The sequence below is a fragment of the Macaca nemestrina genome, chromosome 18, assembly GCF_043159975.1.
Source record: "Macaca nemestrina isolate mMacNem1 chromosome 18, mMacNem.hap1, whole genome shotgun sequence".
Lineage (NCBI taxonomy): Eukaryota > Metazoa > Chordata > Mammalia > Primates > Cercopithecidae > Macaca > Macaca nemestrina.
This window is the reverse complement of record NC_092142.1, coordinates 66,831,034-66,844,344: the sequence shown is the minus strand read 5'-3', so window position 1 is coordinate 66,844,344 and position 13,311 is coordinate 66,831,034. Positions and strand designations below refer to the sequence as shown.

General features: G+C 46.7%; 1 protein-coding gene across 1 annotated transcript in view; it reads left to right on the top strand.

Moving 5' to 3' along the window:
* Nucleotides 1–13,311, top strand: part of LOC105491408 (RAN binding protein 10) — an 86,850-nt gene that overhangs the window by 30,276 nt on the left and 43,263 nt on the right. The window contains exon 3 of the mRNA XM_011757787.3: nucleotides 7,106–7,158. Within this exon, the coding sequence (XP_011756089.1) occupies nucleotides 7,106–7,158 (53 nt within the window). The remainder of the gene's footprint in view (nucleotides 1–7,105; nucleotides 7,159–13,311) is intronic.

Below are 13,311 nucleotides of genomic sequence, written 5' to 3'. Positions count from 1 at the left end.
CTCCTTGGCCTCCCAAAGTGCTGGGATTACAGTCATGAGCCACTGCGCCTAGACTATTTTTATTTTATTTTTCTTTTGACACAGTGTCTCACTTTGTCACCCAAGCTAGAGTGCAATGGCATGAGGCATTGCAGCCTTGACTTCGTGGGCCTCAAGCTGTGCTCCCACCTCAGCCTCTCAAGTAGCTGGGACTACAGACAAGTACCACCATGCCCAGCTGATTTTTATATTTCTTTCGTAGAGATAGGGTTTTGCCATGTTGCCCAGACTGGTCTTGAACTCCTGAGCTCAAGCAATCCACCTGCCTTTGTCTCCCAAAGTGCTAGGATTACAGGCATGAGCCACTGTGTCCGGCCTTATTGTAGTTTTGATTTGCATTTCTGTAATGATAGTGATGGTGAGCATCTTTTCAGGTGCTTGTTGGCCACGTGTACACCTTCTTTAGGGAAACATCTGCTCAAGGACTTTGCCCCTCTCATTTTTTAGAGACTAGGTTTTGCTGTGTTGCCCGGACTAGTCCCAAACTCCTGGGCTCAAGCAATCCTCCTGCCTCAGCCTCCCACATTGCTGAAACTACAGGTGTACACCACCGTTCCTAGCTAAAAGTTTTAAAGTTTGATGAAGTTTATCTATATTTTCTCTTATTGCCTGTGCTTTTGTCCAAGAAATTATTGCCAAATCCAATGTCATGAAGCTTTCTTTCTATGTCTTTTCCTGAGAGTTGAAGTTTTAGCTCTTATGATTAGGTCTTTGATCCATTTTGAGTTGATTTTTGTATATGGTATAATGTAAGCAAAAAACTTTCTTCTTCTTTTTTTGTTTTAGACAGAGTTTCATTCTTGGTGCCCGGGCTGGAGTGCAGTGGAACGATCTCGGCTTACTGCAACCTCCACCTCCTGGGTTCAAGTGATTCTCCTGCCTCAGCCTCCCAAGTAGCTGTGATTTCAGGCATGCGCCACCATACCCGGCTAATTTTGTATTTTTAGTAGAGACGGGGTTTCTCCATGTAGGTCAGGCTTGTCTTGAACTCCGACCTCAGGTGATCTGCCCACCTTGGCCTCCCAAAGTGCTGAGATTACAGGCATGAGCCACCACACCTGGCCAAACTTTATTCTTTTGTTTGTGATTATCCAGATGTCCCAGCATTATTTGTTGAAAAAACTGTCATTTTCCCATCTAATGGTCTTGGCATCCTTGTTGAAATCAGCTGACGGTACCTGTGAGGGTTTCTTTCTGGGATCTCTATTCTATTCCTTGGACTGTATGTCTATCTTTATGCGAGTCTTACACCGATTTGATTATTGTAGCTTTGTAGTAAGTTTTGAAATCAGAAAGTGTAAGCCCTCCAACTTTGTTCGTTTTGAAGATTGTTTTGACTGTTTCTGTCCCTTGAGATTCCATATGGATTTTTCTATTTTTGTGAAAAACATCATTGGGATTTTGATAGGGATGGTCTTGAATCTGTGTATCACTTTGGGTAGTATTGACATCTCTTTTTTTTTTTTTTTTTTTTTTTTTGAGATGGAGTCTCGCTCTGTCGCCCAGGCTGGAGTGCAGTGGCCGGATCTCAGCTCACTGCAAGCTCCACCCCCTGGGTTTACGCCATTCTCCTGCCTCAGCCTCCCGAATAGCTGGGACTACAGGCGCCCACCACCTCGCCCGGCTAATTTTTTGTATTTTTTTAGGAGAGACGGGGTTTCACCGGGTTAGCCAGGATGGTCTCTATCTCCTGACCTCGTGATCCTCCCGTCTCGGCCTCCCAAAGTGCTGGGATTACAGGCTTGAGCCACCGCGCCCGGCCAGTATTGACATCTTAACAATAGTGAGTCTTATAATCAGTGAACAGAGGATGTCTTTCCATTTATTTGTGTCTGTAATTTCCTTCATCAACATTTTACAGTTTTTAGTGTCTTTTGCCTCCTTGGTTAAGTTTGTTTACTTTTAATTATTTTATTCTTTTTTTTTGGTGGGGGATGGAGTTTCGCTCTTGTCCCCCAGGCTAGAGTGCAGTGCTGTGATCTTGGCTCACTGCAACTTCCACCTCCCGGGTTCCAGCAATTCTGCCTCAGCCTCCCGAGTAGCTGGGATTATAGGCATGCGCCACCACACCTGGCTAATTTTTGTATTTTTAGTAAAGATGGGGTTTCACCATGTTGGTCAGGCTGGTCTTGAACTTCTGACCTCGTGATCCAGCCGCCTTGGCCTCCCAAAGTGCTAGGATTATAGGCGTGAGCCACCGTACCCAGCTTAAGTATTTTATTCTTTTGATGCTATTGGAAATGGAATTGTTTCTCAGTTTTTTTTGATTGTTCATCGTTAGTGTGTAGCAACACAACTGAAAAGTGAGAAATAGGGTAACTTATTAGTTCTTTTTTTTTCTTTTTCTTTTCTTTCTTTTTTTTTTTTTTTTTTTTGAGGCAGGGTCTTGCTCTGTCACCCAGGCGGAATACAGTGGCTTGATCTCTGCTCATTGCCACTTCTGCCCCCAGGTTCATGTGATTCTCCTGCCTTGGCCTCCTGAGTAGCTGGGATTACAGGCACGCGCCACCACGCCTGGCTAATTTTTGTATTTTTAATAGAGACGGGGTTTCACCATGTTGGGCAGGCTGATCTTGAACTCCTGACCTCAGGTGATCTGCCTGTCTTAGCCTCCCAAAGTGCTGGGATTACAGGCATGAGCCACCGCACCTAGCCCTGCACCTGGCCAATTCTAATTTTTTTTTTTTTTTTGAGATGGAGTCTCACTCTGTCACCCAGGCTGGAGTGCAGTGGCGCCATCTCAGCTCACTGCAAGCTCCGCCTCCCGGGTTCATGCCATTCTCCTGCCTCAGCCTCACAAGTAGCTGGGACTACGGGAGCCTGCCACCACGCCTGGCAAATTTTTTGTATTTTTAGTAGAGACAGGGTTTCACCATGTTAGCCAGGATGGTCTCGATCTCCTGACCTCGTGATCTGCCCACCTCGGCCTCCCAAAGTGCTGGGATTACAGGCGTGAGCCACTGCGCCTGGCAAGTTTTTTGTTTTGTGCAATCTTTAGGGTTTCCCTTTCTTTTCTTTCCTGTTTTTTTTTTTTGGAGACAGAGTCTCACTCTGTCACCCAGGCTGGAGTGCAGTGGCACAGTCTTGCTTACTGCAGTCTTGATCTCCTGTGCTCAGGTGCTCTTCCCACCTCAGTCTTCTAAGCAACTGGGATTACAGGTGCACTTCACCATGTGCACCGAATTTTTTGTATAGACAGGATATCGCTATGTTGCCCAGGCTGGTCTCGAACTCCTGGGCTCAAGCGATCCTCCTGCTTCGACCTCCCATAGTTCTAGGACTACAGGCATGAGCCACCGCACCCTGCAAGGTTTTCTACGTATGGGAACATGTCATCTGTGAACAGAGATAGTTTTACTTTCCAATTTGGATGTCTTTCATTCCTTTTTCTTGTCTGATTGCTTCACTAGAACTCCCAATACTGTCTTGAATAGAAGTAGTGAAAGCAGGCATCTTAGATGAAAGGCTTTCAGTCTTCCACCATTGAGTATGATGTTAGCTGTGGGTTTTTTTAAATTTATTTTTTGAGACAGAGTCTCGCTTTCTCACCCTGGCTGAAGTGCAGTGACCTGATCTTGGCTCACTGCAACCTCTGCCTTCTGGGTTCAAGTGATTCTTCTGCCTCAGCCTCCCTGGTAGCTGGGGGATTACAGGCGTGTGCCAGCACACCCTGCTAATTTTTGTATTTTTAGTAGAGACGGTGTTTCACCATTTTGGCCAGTTTGGTCTCGAACTCCTGACCTCAAGTGATCCACCTGCCTCGGCTTCCCACAGTGCTGGGATTACAGGTGTGAGCCACTACACCTGGCCAGGCTTTTCATATATGACCTTTGTTGTGTTAAGGTAGTTTTCTTTTATTCCCACTTTTTTGAGTGTTATTGACATGTAATTTAACATGCTATACAAGTCACCATTTAAAGTGTACAATTCAGTGTATTTTAATATATTCACAGAGTCTGCTTTGTTTCTCTCAGATTGGTTGGATGATAGTCTTCAAGTTTATGAAAAGTTTCTGGAAGATAGAAGAGTGCATTTTTTGGTAGCTTTAAAACACCATGCTTTTGGAAAAGACTTAATGTTACCCAGTATTTGAAGAGTGGGGGCTTATTCTCCTTGAACCCTGACTCAGCTGTGACCTCATTGGAGTATGCAACCTGGGCTCCTGTGGGGCTGCTCCCTGTGTCATTGACACGTGGAGGTGGAATGGCGCCCAAATGTGGGTGTCAGCTTCCTCTGGCTGCTATCCCCTTAGACAGTCCACTCAGATTCTCAACTTGAAGCAGGGGTTTGTACAGAGGCTTCCAGACCATCCACTAATAAACACCGTCTTACCTGTGGAACAGAGTCTATAGGAAGGTGTTTAGGGCTAGCTGCTGGAGAATAGAGAGACTTCTCCTATGGGGAGGACTAAGCAATTTGTGTTTTGAGCACAGGTGCTTTAGTGATTCCTCATTCCCATAGAATGTTGTGGAACAAGTTGCAGCGACCGAGCATAACTCTTCTTGAGTGACCTTTGACCTCCCCCTTTGCACATGTGCTCCAAACATAAACCCTTACCTAGTGTCAGGAAACCTGTGTGCCAGGGATGAGATGACATGTGGTGTTGGGCGTAGCCCCAGGCCCCTCTGAACAGGGCATGGTGAGTGGCTGTTGTCTAAGTCAAGGAAAGCCCTGGCTGTGTTGCACTTGTGCCTGTTGGACTGCTGACTGCAGGGCAGCTGGGGTCGTTTGCTGCTTGTTCAGCTGAGGTACTGAAGGAACGGAGACTGACTTTTAGCAGCCTCTGCCATGTAAAGTCAGGAAGCTGATTATTTGGGCTACAGTTTTTCTGGAAAAATGTTCAAGTTTTAATCTAATGGGAATTCTGCCAGCAGGCTAAGACACCTTCTGTTCCTGATGGTCCTTGAAGCTAGCCCCTCTGGCAGGAGGTGGCAGGCAGTTTGTGTGTTTCTGGGAATGACTGAGCAGTCCTGTCCAACTACAGGATATATTGGTTCATGTCTTTGACCTTTAAGGATCCAACTCTGTCTCAAATGCTGCTTAAAACAAAGCAGAAGACAAATTCCCTTTGAACCATGAAACTCCCTCTTTGAAGTGCTGTTCCTTTTGCTTTGCTCCTTTCCCTTCTCTACCTTTTTCCCTAAGCCATGTGGGCCAAGTTATCAGGGCCATATATTGAGTTGTATCCTTTCCTGGTTCCTGCCCAGCATGATTGGGATAGCTGGTTTCAGAGGAAGGTGAGTAGGTCAGAGCCTTCCCTCCCTGCCTGATCCTTTTTTTGGGTAGTAGAGGCTGCTCCCCCAAATATAGTGGTGCAGCAACCCAGAGAAAGGCAAAAGGGCATTTACTGCCAATAAAGGACTGGCAGGGGCAGTATATTAAGCCTTTTTAATGTTACTATAAAGAAATACCTGAGACACGGTAATTTATAAAGAAAAGAGGTTTCATTGGCTCACAATTCTACAGGCTTTACAGGAAGCATGGTGCCGGCAAAGGCCTCAGGAACCTTACAATCACAGTGGATGGTGACTAGGAGCCAGCATGTCACATGGCAGAAACGGGAACAAGTTGCAGAGAGGTGCCATACTCTTTTAAACAACCAGAACTTGCAGGAACATAGAGAACTTGTTCATTACTGTGAGGACTGCCCCAAGACATTCATGAGGGATCTATCCCCATGATCTTAACACCTACCACCAGGCCCCACCTCCAGCCCTGGGGATTACATGTCTACATGAAATTTGGAGAGGATAAACATCGAAACCATATCATTCTACCCTGGGCCCCCAAATTTCATGTTTTTCTTACATTGCAAAATATAATCATGCCTTCCCAGTAGTCCCCCAGAGTATTAACTTGTTCCAGTGTTAACTTAAAAGTCCCAAGTCCAAAGGTAAGACGGTGTTTATTAGTAGATGGTCTGGGAGCCTCTGTACAAACCCCTGCCTCAACTTGAGAATCTGAGTGGACTGTCTAAGGGGAGAGCAGCCAGAGGAAGCTGACACCCACATTTGGGCGCCATTCCACCTCCATGTGTCAATGACACAGGGAGCAGCCCCACAGGAGCCCAGGTTGCGTACTCCACTGAGGTCACAGCTGAGTCAGGGTTCAAGGAGAATAAGCCCTCACTCTTCAAAGAGTGGGAGGAGTTAGGGGATCTCTCGGGGCCTCATATATCACTACTCCCAGCTTTGTGTGGTTTGGGAGGCCAATGTGAATGTATGTCGGGAAGGTAATTAATTTTGAGACCCAGAGAACAAGCTCTGTGTGAGCAGTCTTGATTGATGATCCTAGGTAGATCCAACATGGCTTTACTTTTTCCATGTCCTGGTCTTTGGTGCAAACTGGGTTGTCCCTGTGGAACGACCGTGCATTGCTCTGTCAAGCACTACCTTGGATTGAGATACTTCAGGCACATCTTAGGAATAGATTCTGGCCGGGCGCGGTGGCTCAAGCCTGTAATCCCAGCACTTTGGGAGGCCGAGACGGGTGGATCACGAGGTCAGGAGATCGAGACCATCCTGGCTAACATGGTGAAACCCCGTCTCTACTAAAAAATAACAAAAAACTAGCCGGGCGATGTGGCGGACGCCTGTAGTCCCAGCTACTCGGGAGGCTGAGGCAGGAGAATGGCGTGAACCCGGGAGGCGGAGCTTGCAGTGAGCTGAGATCCGGCCACTGCACTCCAGCCTGGGCGACAGAGCAAGACTCCGTCTCAAAAAAAAAAAAAAAAAAAAAAAAAAAAAGGAATAGATTCTGTGCCTTAGCTACATCCAGAACACCAAAGAACTGGAAACCGTGAATTCATGACACTGTCCTCTGAAACTGAAGCCAGTGGTTCACAGTGACACGTACACACAACCTTCTGTTTCTCTAGCTGGGTGAGGCAGTAAGATGCTTTCCATTAGCAAATCGAAATGTCAGGTTTCTCCAAGAACCATTAGTATAAGAGCCTCTACATTCATTGCTTTTCTCATTTTTTTGTCTTTTACCAAGAAATATTTGAGAAGGGAGAAACATGAGCGTTTGCTAACCAAAAATTTTGTGTTTTTTTTTTTTTTTGAAGTTACATGGGAATAGGACTCTCGGCTCAAGGCGTCAACATGAACAGACTTCCTGGTGAGTCACTGTTGAAGAGAACATTTGTTCTGCTCTCCTGATCCAATTGGTGTTGAGAGTCATGGTGGTAGCAGAGAGGCTGGGGAGGACTTTGTTTGCTAGCTGCCTGCCTCAAGCCATGCCACTGGTTGGAGGATCCTGAAAGGTAGCCTTTGGGCCAGGATGGTGTGCATTTCCATTCCAAAAATTAATTGACAAGTGATTGTCATTAATGGAATTTGAACTGTTTGCCATCAAAGTCAACTGACCTGAGTTTGCTCCAGGTGGGGATACGCCTCAGTAGCCCTTGCTCCCATTGGCCTAGCTGAGCAGACTCAGGCATGTACTGGGAGGAAGACTGCTGCCAACCTTGGCTCCTTTGTTACTTCATCGTGTTAAAGATCAAAGTTTTTGTCTGGGTGCAGCGGCTCACGCCTGTAATCCCACTTTGGGAGGCTGAGGCGGGCGGATCATCTAAGGTCAGGAGTTTGAGACCAGCCTGGCCAACATGGTGAAACCCTGCCTCTGCTAAAAATAAGAAATTAGCTGGGGGTCGTGGCACACACCTGTAATCCCAGCTACTTGGGAGGTGGAGGCAGGAGAATTGCTTGAACCCGGGAGGTGGAGGTTGCAGTGAGCTGAGATTGTGCCACTGCACTCCAGCCTGAGCGACAGAGTGAGACTCCATCTCAAAAAAAAAAAAAAAAATCAAAGATTTTAAGTGACCTCCCACGTAGAACATGATTAAAACAGTTTCTTACTTTTATTTTTTTATTTTTTAATATATATATATTTTTGAGACAGGGTCTCACTCTGTAACCCAGGCTGGAGAGCAGTGGCTCAATCACAGTTTACTGCAGCTTCAACCTCCCAGACTGAGGTGATCCTCCCACCTCAGCCTTCCTAGTAGCTGGGATCATAGGAGCTCATCACCATGCCCAGCTAATTTTTTGTAATTTTTGTACAGACAGAGTTCTGCCATTGCCTAGGCTGGTCTTGAACTCCTGGGCTCAAGCCATCAGCCTGCCTCAGCCTCCCAAAGTTCTGGGATAACAGGAGTGAGCCACTGCACCCAGCCTTATTTTTATCATCTATTATTTTTCTTTTGAGACAGGGTCTCACTTTTCACCCAGGCTGGAGTGTAGTGGTGCAATGTTGGCACCACCTTCTTAACCTTCTGGTTGGCTCAACCTTCTGGGCTCAAGCGCTCCTCCCACCTCATCCTCTCAAGTGGCTGGGATTATAGGCATGTGCTACCACACCTGGCTAATTTATAGGCCTGTGCTATCACACCTGGCTAATTTCAGCTATTTTCTGCCCAGCAGCTCATACCTAGACCTGGACTGGCTGCAACTGGGGAGACAAAGCTTCTGCCATGAACTGATGGATTCCAGAAAATGGTCTTAAGTCCGTTGGTCCCTTGAGTGGCAGAAGTGACATGATCCAGGCTTCCCTGACACTGTCATGGGGTCAGGAAAAGTCCTTGTGTTTTTTTTCCTGGCCTCCTCCTCTTTGTGCCTATGACACAGAGAAGGCAGCTGGCTTTTCCCAAACAGGGAGTAACACTCAGACCTTACATCTTTTCTGATCAATGTTTAATGTGAATCACTGATTTTTTTCTAGTAGACTGATTTCAAATACTTTCAATCTAGGATGCTTAGGATTCAACTAATTGTCAGGAATCTTACTTTTTTCCCCCTTTGATTAGTCTGAGTGAAAACTGGTTTTTCATTATTAATCAGAATGTGTGTGGCTGTGTTCTTTGTTATACGAGTGTCTGGCCTTGGCTAAGGAGATGTAGCTGTAGTATCTGTAGCTCTGCCTCTTAATGAACAGGAAAAATAATTTCCTGTCAAGTGCAAACTGATTCTTAATTTTGTTTGTTTGCTCTAGGTGTGCTCTTTCAACTTTTGCACTGAGTTGGTAGTGGAGAAGAGAGACTTTTATGAGCTTTTTTTTGTTTTGTTTTTGGAGACAAGGTCTCATTCTGCTGCCCAGGCTGGAGTGCAGTGGCATAATCATGGCTCACTGCAGTCTTGACCTCCCATCCTCAAGTGATTCTCCCACCTCATTCTCCCCTTTAGGTGGGGCTTACAGGTACAAGCCACCATACTCAGCTAATTTTTCTTTTTTTATAGAGACGGGGTCTCACTGTGTTGCCCCAACTGGTCTCAAACTCCTGCGTTCAAGCAGTCCTTCTGCCTCAGTCTCCCAAAATATTAGGAGTACAGGCATGAGCCAGCCTGCCTGGTAGGGGACTTTTTTTTTTTCTTTTTTTTGAGGCAGGGTTTTGCTTCGTTTCCCAGGCTGGAGTGCAGTGGCGCAAACACTGCTCACTGCAGTCTCAACCTGCTGGGTTCAAGCGATCCTCCCACCTCAGCCTCCTGAGTAGCTGGAACTCTAGGTACATGCCACCACGCCCAGCTAGTTTTTTTCGTATTTTTAATAAAGACAGGGTTTCGCCAGGTTGCCCAGGCTCGTCTGGAACTCCTGAGCTTGAGCGGTTCACCCATCTTGGCCTCCCAGAGTGCTGAGATTACAGGCATGAGCCACTGCTCCTGGCCGGAGACTCTTTAGGTGCCAATTTGGAATCATCTGTAGGATATATTGGGAAATTAAAAATATAAAGCATGGAAATACATAATATGCTACCAACTGTGCAGAAAAAGAGAAAACAAACATATCTGTGTTTACTTGTACATGTATAGATCATCTTTGGAAAGCTACAGAAAAACTTGTAATATTGGCTGTTCCTTGGGAAGGGATGGGTGGCAGGAGCCAGGACTGAGAAAGAAAAATTTTGACTTTCGATCTTTTGGAATTTTCTTTCTTGTAAATATGTTATCTGTTTTAAAAATGTAAATGAAATTAAAACAAAATAAACCGAAGCAAATGACTCTGTATTAGGAAACCCTCATGTTTGTCTTTTAGGTAGTCTTAGGATGTGGCTTGTTACGCCATGTGTTGGACTTAGTATTCTTTTCTTCATATGTTCTTTTTTTTTTTTTTTTTTTTTAAGACAGGGTCTCACTTTGTCGCCCAGGCTGCAGTGCAGTGGTGCACACATGGCTCACTGCAGCCTCAACCTTGCAGGCTCAAGCGATTCTCCCGCCTAAGCCCCGCAAGTAGCTGGGACTACCAGCACGTGCCACCATGCTCAGCTAGTTTTTGTATTTTTTTTTTTTTTTGAGACAGAGTCTTGCCGTGTCACCCAGGTTTTAGTGAAGTGGCGCGATCTTGGCTCACTGCAACCTCCACCTCCTGGGTTCAAGTGATTCTTGTGCCTCAGCCTCCCCAGTAGTTGGGATTACAGGCGCACACCACCATGCCCGGCTAATTTTTTCTATTTTTAGTAGAACGGGGTTTTGCCATGTTGCTAAGGCTGGTCTCGAACTCCTGAGCTCAGGCAATTTGCCTGCTCAGCCTCCCAAAGTGGTAAGATTACAGTGTGAGCCACCGCACCCGGTTGTTTTTGTATTTTTTGTAGAGACAGGGTTTTGCCATGTTGCCCAGGCTGGTCTTTTTTTTTTTTTGAGACGGAGTCTTGCTCTGTCCCCCAGGCTGGAGTGAAGTGACGCATCTCGGCTCACTGCAAGCTCTGCCTCCTGTGTTCTCGCCATTCTCCTGCCTCAGCCTCCCAAGTGTCTGGGACTGCAGGCGACTGCCTCCATGCCCGGCTAATTTTTTGTATTTTTAGTAGAGACGGGGTCACCATGTTAGCCAGGATGGTCTCAATCTCCTGACCTCGTGATCCGCCCGCCTCAGCTTCCCAAAGTGCTGGGATTACAGGCATGAGCCACTGCGCCCAGCCTTCCCAGGCTGGTCTTGAACTGAGCTCAAGCAATCCACTCATCTCGGCCTCCCAAAGTGCTGGGATTACAAGTATGAGCCATCATGCCTGGCCGTATGTTCTTTTTTCTTTAGTAAAAACCCTTTTTTTTTTTTTCATGAGACAAGTCTTGCCCTGTTGCCCAGGCTGGAGTTCAGTGACATGATATGGTTCACTGCAACTTTGACCTCCCAGGCTTAAGTGATCCTCCCACCTTAGTCTCCTGAGTAGCTGGGACTACAGGTGCACACCACCATGCCTTTTTAATTTTTAAAAATTTTTTGTAGAGACAAGGTCTCCCTGTGTTGCCCAGGCAGGTCTCTAACTTCTGGACTCAAGCGATCGTCTCATCTAGGCCTCTCAAAGTACTGGGATTACAGGCATGAGTTACCGTGCCCGGCTTTTTTTTTTTTTTTTTTTTTTTTGGAAACAGGGTCTCACTATCGCCCAGCTTGGAGTATAATGGAGTGGTCACGGCTCACTGCAGCCCTGAGTTCCTAGGCTCAAATGATCTTCCTGCCTCAGCCTCCCAAGTAGATGGGAACTACAGGTGTATACCACCATGCCTGCCTAGTAAAAACTGTTTTTGTGTCACCCATTGAGTTTCAGATCCATGGAGTGGAGTAGACGAGGTGAGAGGTGTTCAGAGTCTGCTGGGCTGATCTGAGTCTCTTTGAGATGGGACCATATGGAGCCAGCCTAGTCTGTTTCCCTTTTTCACAGTGTGAGACTTTTTAACCTCTCTGGGCTGGTCTGAGGCCAGCTACTGGTCATGTCCTTTGACATTGCTAATATAAAGCCGTAGGGAAATCTATTTTCCTCATGGGTGCACCTCTCTTTGGCAAGAGGAAGGGGCCTAAGTGTTCAGTAGATATTGCACTTGTCTTTGCTTCACTCTGCCTGCCAGCTCCTCAGGGTTTTCCTTCCTGCCATATCTGATCATCTCCCTGATTATCTTTAAGGTGGAAAGGAGGAATTACATTGCATCTAGATAGCCCTTCTCCCTGGGAAGGATGGATGCCCCTGGCTCTTCCAGAATATAGGGCTAGCCGAATGTCCGGACAGATCTAGCACGGGGCAGATGTAAGGTTGGAGTAGAGGGCACCCCTCTCAGGGGTGATAGTGGGCCTTTTTGTTAGTTTGTGTTCCTGTCAAGGAATACCTGAGGCTGGATCATTTATAAATAAAAAAATTTTATTTGGCTCATGATTCAGGGCTATACATGCCTAGCTCCAGCATCTGCTTCTGGTGAGGGCCTATGGAAGCTTAAAATCGTGGTGGAATGGAAGGGGAGCTGGTATATCACATGGCTAGAGGGAGCAATGTGGAGGCAGGAAGTACCAGCCTCGTTTTCTTTTTCTTTTTTTTTTTTTTTTTTTGAGATGGAGTCTCGCTCTGTCGCCCAAGCTGGAGTGCAGTGGCGCTATCCTGGCTCACTGCAAGCTCCGCCTCCCGGGTTCACGCCATTCTCCTGCCTCAGCCTCCCGAGTAGCTGGAACTACAGGCGCCCGCCACCGCGCCCGGCTCATTTTTTTTTGTATTTTTAGTAGAGACGGGGTTTCACCATGGTCTCGATCTCCTGACCTTGTGATCCGCCCGCCTCGGCCTCCCAAAGTGCTGGGATTACAGGCGTGAGCCACCGCGCCCGGCCTCCAGCCTCGTTTTCAAACAACCAGATCTCACGTGAAATCATTACCGCTGGGAGGGCACCAAGCAATTCATGAGGGATGCCACCATAACCCAAACACCTCCCACTCACCAGGCTCCATTCCGTCATTGAGAATCACATTTCAACGGAGATTTGGTGGGGACAAACATCCCAACTGTATCAGCTTGCCGTTATTCATTGCAATGCTGGGTTTTGAAGATCAGAATCCCTTTTGGTGCTTTCCACTTTCTGGGATCACTTTTTTATTTCTGGTGATGAGCATACATTCTGTAGAACTGAAAGCATCATCATTCATAAACAGAGATGAAGGTCCTGGTATTTTCGTGGGGAGGTGGGATGGAAGACGATAGCAGCTAAAGCCTTTCTGCCAGCCGCTGCTGATTTTCAAGAGGCCCTTGGTTGAGACGCAGGTCAATTGAATGGTTCAAATGTGTGGTTGGTAGGAGGGCAGTAGTGGTGGTGGCCTAGGCTGGGTCCAGACTTTGAGACTTTGGTGTTTGTTTGTTTCTTTATTTATTTATCTGAGACAGGGTCTTACTCTGTCTCCCAGACTAGTGCAGTGGCACAGTCACAGCTCACTGCAGCCTCAACTTCCTGGACCAAGTGCTCCTTCCACCTCAGCCTCCAAGTAGCTAGTACTACAGGCATGTGCCACCAGGCCCGACTTATTTATTTA